The sequence below is a fragment of the Chanos chanos genome, chromosome 10 (genome assembly GCF_902362185.1).
Source record: "Chanos chanos chromosome 10, fChaCha1.1, whole genome shotgun sequence".
In the NCBI taxonomy this organism is placed as follows: Eukaryota; Metazoa; Chordata; class Actinopteri; order Gonorynchiformes; family Chanidae; genus Chanos; species Chanos chanos.
Window position 1 is genome coordinate 4,274,168 of NC_044504.1, and position 7,165 is coordinate 4,281,332.

The 7,165-nt window shown below is 41.3% G+C and overlaps 1 protein-coding gene across 1 annotated transcript in view; it reads left to right on the forward strand.

The window, feature by feature from the left end:
* The window catches only part of LOC115823192 (dehydrogenase/reductase SDR family member on chromosome X), a 28,838-nt gene extending 24,366 nt beyond the window's left edge, over positions 1–4,472 (forward strand). The window contains exon 7 of the mRNA XM_030787220.1: positions 4,281–4,472. Coding sequence (XP_030643080.1) covers positions 4,281–4,472 — 192 coding nt within the window. The remainder of the gene's footprint in view (positions 1–4,280) is intronic.
* The last annotated feature ends 2,693 nt before the right edge of the window (positions 4,473–7,165 follow it).

Consider the following 7,165-nt stretch of genomic DNA (forward strand, 5'->3'; position numbering starts at 1 on the left):
CCACAGACTAATGTCCTACAGTACAGACAAATACATCACACTGCAGACTAATATCCTACAGTACAGACAAATACACCACACCACAGACTAATGTCCTACAGTACAGACAAATACATCACACTGCAGACTAATATCCTACAGTACAGACAAATACACCACACCACAGACTAATGTCCTACAGTACAGACAAATACATCACACCACAGACTAATGTCCTACAGTACAGACAAATACACCACACCACAGACTAATGTCCTACAGTACAGACAAATACATCACACCACAGACTAATGTCCTACAGTACAGACAAATACATCACACTGCAGACTAATATCCTACAGTACAGACAAATACACTACACCACAGACTAATGTCCTACAGTACAGACAAATACATCACACTGCAGACTAATATCCTACAGTACAGACAAATACACCACACCACAGACTAATGTCCTACAGTACAGACAAATACATCACACCACAGACTAATGTCCTACAGTACAGACAAATACACCACACCACAGACTAATGTCCTACAGTACAGACAAATACATCACACCACAGACTAATGTCCTACAGTACAGACAAATACATCACACTGCAGACTAATATCCTACAGTACAGACAAATACACTACACCACAGACTAATGTCCTACAGTACAGACAAATACATCACACTGCAGACTAATATCCTACAGTACAGACAAATACACCACACCACAGACTAATGTCCTACAGTACAGACAAATACATCACACTGCAGACTAATATCCTACAGTACAGACAAATACACTACACCACAGACTAATGTCCTACAGTACAGACAAATACATCACACTGCAGACTAATATCCTACAGTACAGACAAATACACCACACCACAGACTAATGTCCTACAGTACAGACAAATACATCACACTGCAGACTAATATCCTACAGTACAGACAAATACACTACAGTGCAGATAAATATTCTACAGTACAGACAAATACACCACACCGCAGACTAATGTCCTACAGTACAGACAAATACACCACACCACAGACTAATGTCCTACAGTACAGACAAATACACCACACTGCAGACTAATATCCTACAGTACAGACAAATACACCACACCACAGACTAATGTCCTACAGTACAGACAAATACACCACACCACAGACTAATGTCCTACAGTACAGACAAATACATCACACTGCAGACTAATATCCTACAGTACAGACAAATACATCACACCACAGACTAATATCCTACAGTACAGACAAATACATCACACTGCAGACTAATATCCTACAGTACAGACAAATACATCACACCACAGACTAATGTCCTACAGTACAGACAAATACATCACACCACAGACTAATGTCCTACAGTACAGACAAATACATCACACTGCAGACTAATATCCTACAGTACAGACAAATACATCACACCACAGACTAATGTCCTACAGTACAGACAAATACATCACACCACAGACTAATGTCCTACAGTACAGACAAATACATCACACCACAGACTAATGTCCTACAGTACAGACAAATACATCACACTGCAGACTAATATCCTACAGTACAGACAAATACATCACACTGCAGACTAATATCCTACAGTACAGACAAATACACCACACCACAGACTAATGTCCTACAGTACAGACAAATACATCACACCACAGACTAATGTCCTACAGTACAGACAAATACACCTAACCGCAGACTAATGTCCTACAGTACAGACAAATACACCACACCACAGACTAATGTCCTACAGTACAGACAAATACACTACAGTGCAGATAAATATTCTACAGTACAGACAAATACACCACACCACAGACTAATGTCCTACAGTACAGACAAATACATCACACTGCAGACTAATATCCTACAGTACAGACAAATACACTACAGTGCAGATAAATATTCTACAGTACAGACAAATACACCACACCACAGACTAATATCCTACAGTACAGACAAGTACACCACACCACAGACTAACATCCTACAGTACAGACAAATACATCACACTGCAGACTAATATCCTACAGTACAGACAAATACACCACACCACAGACTAATATCCTACAGTACAGACAAATACATCACACCACAGACTAATATCCTACAGTACAGACAAATACACTACAGTGCAGACCTAATATCCTACAGTACAGACAAATACACTACAGTACAGACTCATACTCTACAGTACAGATAAATATTCTACAGTACAGACAAATACACTACAGTACAGACAAATACACTACAGTACAGACTCATACTGTACAGTACAGACTAATACTCTACAGTACAGATAAATATCCTACAGTACAGACAAATACACTACAGTACAGACTCATACTGTACAGTACAGACTAATACTCTACAGTACAGATAAATATCCTACAGTACAGACAAATACTCTACAGTACAGACTAATACTCTACAGTACAGATAAATATTCTACAGTACAGACAAATACACTACAGTGCAGACCTAATATCCTACAGTACAGACAAATTTCCTTACACCACAGACGAATATCTAGCTACAACAGACAAATCGCCTAGAGCTTCTGACACGTTACGTAGACGATTCTACCAAGGCTACAGATGAATCTTCCAGTCCACCAGACGAGTGTCCCAGCAGTGCAGATGAAACTCAAAGTCTACCAGACAAGTGTCCCAGTACAGATGATACTCCCAGTGTACCAGACAAGTGTCCCAGTGCAGCTGAGGGCTGTCACAGCTGCTGCGATGCAGATGTCAGAGGAGATCAGCTGTGACAGGCTTTGATTGACAGCCAGACAGTTGGTTCTGGCCCCACAGAACCTGCTCCCAGATGCCACCCTGCCCTGCATGTGTTCTCCGCACCGCGCGCTCAACCTCAGGGTTAGCGCCAGCTGAGAGAGAGAGAGAGACCATAAAAGAAAAAAAAAAAGAAAAACAGACGAGTGAATATTCCGCATCCCGTCCTCAGCTGTTTTCTTCTCTCCGTAGACTTCTGTGTGTGAGCTATTGTTTCATCTGTAATTCAGGTCAAGACATTTTCACCATGAATTTCTAGTTTCAACATTACATTTGGTTTGATGTAACGTGAAAGAAATACCAGTCGAGCCATGGATAGAGAAGGAGTGAGAGAGAGAGAGAGGATGTAGTGTGTCTGTAAAATTACCTGCACATTGACATTTGACTCACAACCGAATTTATACATGAAAGAGCCACTGAACTGCTGTGAACTCTGCTTTGTATGTGTGTGTGCATGCGTGTGCATGCGTCTGTAGTTTGCGTGTATCACGTGTGCTGGAGGCAGCATTCAGTCCAAACACGTGTGTACGAAGGGCCACGACCTTGTGTACCTAGCAAACAAAGCGGAGTTCCCAAATCTGATGTTCATCTGCTTGTCATCAGTGTGTGTTGGCCTTTTGCACAAAACTGGAACTATAAGGGTGTATAGGATCCTTTTTTTAAAAGAACAGGAGAATTAAATCAGCCCACCTGTGGCGTGGTGTTAGGCAGTCTATAAAAACCAAGCTCTGAGAATGAATCATTGTTCATTCAGGAACGGGGGTCTCGGGGCATGTTTTTGATTAGGGCGAGTTGTAAAAGCTCTCACAGTAGCTCCTAATCGACTGCTTTCCAAGAAAGTGCTCGTTAGACGTAGCATTTTGTTATGTTCCAGCTCACCTCTGGAGAGGATCCTGTTGTGAAGACACAGCAGAGAGATGCAGGCGTGTTTTTAGCTAAACCTCACAATCCACTTCTCTGTCTCTCTCTCTGCATCTCTGCATCTCTGCATCTCTGCCTCTCTCTCTCTCTCTCTCTCTCTCTCTCTCTCTCTCTCTCTCTCTCTCTCTCTCTCTCTTTCTCTCTGCCTCTCTCTCTCTCTCTGCCTCTCTCTCTCGTGCTCTTTCTCCCTTTTAAGTATAGGAGGGACTATACAGCATTTATGTTGAATAAAAAATACATTTTTTAAAAAACAAAATCCATTTGATACAGCACAAATGAAGCCACGCTGCAGATATAGCATAGGCTTTGAAATCCAGGATGCAACGCCATCACAGTTTGCAGGTTAAATTTAGTCCTTTTTTTTTTTTTAGAGAGGACAGGATAAATTTCCTCTCTCTCCACCCCCACCATCATTTGGCAAAAACAGTCACAGGTTACAGTCGATTCAGTTTTGCTTTTATTTTGTTGCCTCAAGTTGGAGGTAGATCATATTTTTGAATAAATAATGTTTTGGGGGTTTTTTTTGTTTGTTTTCTCAGACACCTGCCCAAGGAGCAGCGACTGGAGTTTATGCAGCTGTGTCCCCAGATATGGAAGGCGTCGGAGGTTGCTACTTGCACAATGGTCAACGGACGCAGTCTTCACTGGCCTCCTACGACGAAGTGCTGCAGGAGCGTCTGTGGAAAAAGAGCTGCCGTCTTCTTGGGCTTGGGGACTCCTGGTTAGCCTAGCGTGCTAACAGCAGACTCGTTACCTTATCAACACAAACATCAGCAGAACTGAAAACGTCGAAAACTTAGAGCTCTTCTGTCATCATTCATCACAGAATGAGATGGATTTTTGTGATCGAAATTTCATCAAAACCCTTTTTTTTTTTTTGTTACCCAGCATAGTTTTTTTTTATTGCTTTTTCAGAGTTTGAGCAGTTGTACTGCATTCGTGTGTGTGTGTGTGTGTGTGTGAGAGAGAGTGCGTGGGGGTTTGCAGTTTCTCCATCGTGATGGATTTAGTATGCTGGATTATTAGATGATGTAACGCTCCTTGTAAATCTGGAGAGGAATGCCTCACGTTGTGTTACTGGATTTTTTTTTTTCCTTATTTTTGTGAACTTTAATAGAAGAAGGGCTCGCTGCAATAGGAAGGATTACTGTTGGCGTTGCCACAGCCATGTCCTCTCTCCACTGTGATTGGGTTTACCAGGTTTCCTCAAATCTGGTTCTGGAGTTCCAGGGTACTCCTGATTTTCACATAAACCAGACACACTGTGGTTCCTCATTAGATGAAGAGTGCGCACACTAGTGTCCCAGATTTCAAACAAACAAGCAAACAAAAGAAATGTGTTTAAAAATCTGCCTGCACTTATGAGGTGAGAACGAAGAAAAACCAATTGGAATCCAGACCTCCAGAACCCGGGTTTGAGGAGCCCTGACGAATACAGTGCTGTTGCCGCCATCTGATCTTCCACAAAGTGAAAAGCACCTTGTCCTGAGCAGGTATATCAACCTGCGTTAAAACTCCCCATTATGACCATCATGTTTCGCTGCGATCGTTGTCAAACTGTCATCTCTGTGGTGTGTCACTGTGGTTTTTAGATGTCCATTTCTGTAATGGCACGATTTTGTCATTTAAGTTGATTGTCCATCGTGTTGTTCGAGGCTTGTTGATGTACCCAGACAGACTCTCCTTCACATTCCCATTGAGAAGGTTTTGAGTGACTTCATCTCTTCTCTGACTGTGTGACAGAGTGATGTGAACAGAAGAGCAAAGCCTAAAGCTCTTTCAAAAAGAAACAAAATCTTTTTTGTCCCCACAGTGTTTGCAATGGCACAAGTCATCGTTTGTTCAGTCTTGAATCATGTTGTGCATTCATAATATGAAAAAACAACAACAACAACAATAAATTCTTTAGAAGCTGAGTGGATATTTCTTCTCTGGCTTTAATATTTCATCTGGTTTTGTTCTGTCAAGCTCAACCTCTGAGAACAGCACAGAAACAGCACAGTTATGGTGCTTTCCTGTTCAGCTGGAAAGAGTCCGTTGCCCCTCCTCATGTACCAGCACCCCAGTAAGCAGCCAGTATAGTTCATTTGAACTGGGCAGTATGTTTGTTTAATGGCTGATTCCAACCTGTAGTCATTAGTGTCTTTACACAATATTACGCATTTGTTTTCGCAGCCACAGCCTACAACTGATCATTGGGCATCCTTATCCTTAATTGGCTCCTGAAATAGAGGTTTGTGTCATCTGTGTATTTGAGATTCTCTGGAAAAAAAAAAAAAGTCTTATTTTGGCAGCCGCGTTTGGTTTCATTTCCGCGCTCCCGCCTCTCTGGATGGGTTCCTGACTTTGGATCAGGCTGAGATTTCCCAACGGTGGTAATCAAGACAGGATTGGCAAAACCCTCCATCTGCACAAGCAAGCTCCTAACAAATGTTATCAGCCCTGCTCCAAAACTCGCTGGCTTAGCCAGGACAAACTTTTAATGAAAGCCAAGAACACGGTAAACACAGACACGTCACCTGTGCGACACAAAGCCGCTGGTCGCTGGGAAGAGCGTACGACATTTTGGTACAAATACCCCTTAAGAACTGTTTGTTATTATCATTGTTGTTATGTCCCTTCAGCAATTTGTTGATACGAGGTTTTCATAACAGAAAATTATCCCAGAACAAGATGAACTCACCTCTACTATTGTGATAAAAGGTGTAATTTGAGTCTAAGTCCTTTGTGTGGGTGAATATATTTAAACAAATGGACTGGTATTTTATCATGGTGATAGTTGAAACTTCAGTGTAATTGTCATTTCCCTTATGGTCTTGTGTTTGTGGTCTCTCCCCCTCATAAAAATCAAAAGAAAGAAATAGAAAGCAACAGAGGGAAGCAGTGCACCACCAGCTCTGTCCTTAAGTAGTAATATGCTTTCATTCATGTCTGCTTTTTATGATGTCTTTGTCTTAGTGCATTTCAACATGACAGGTATTCACCGCCAAAGATGGGAGAATAGTGTGCTTGTCGTTTTTTTCAGGCAAGAATGATGTTTTGCCTTGTTTTGTTTCAAAATCAACATCAAGTGTTGATAATTATTCAGCGTACACAGAGGAGTCCAAACAAGCATACTTATAAGTTTTATTTTATCCTACTTTACTCAGAAATGTGATTTTTTTTTTCTTTTTTTTTAGTTTCATTTTTTTTGTTTTGTTTTTTGGTGGTGATGCATTTCATCTTTCACTGAACAAGCAAGCAGCAGGAAACACTGTAACTTTCATTTTTATTCCAAAAGCTGTCTGTGGGAGATGGTTTTGTCATTTTACATCTGACAGAAAAGAACAAAAACCTGCTTTACAGACCTGTAAAACACACAGGCTGTGTTACACGCTTTACAGACCCGTAAAACACAGGCTGTGTGACACTCTTTACAGACCCG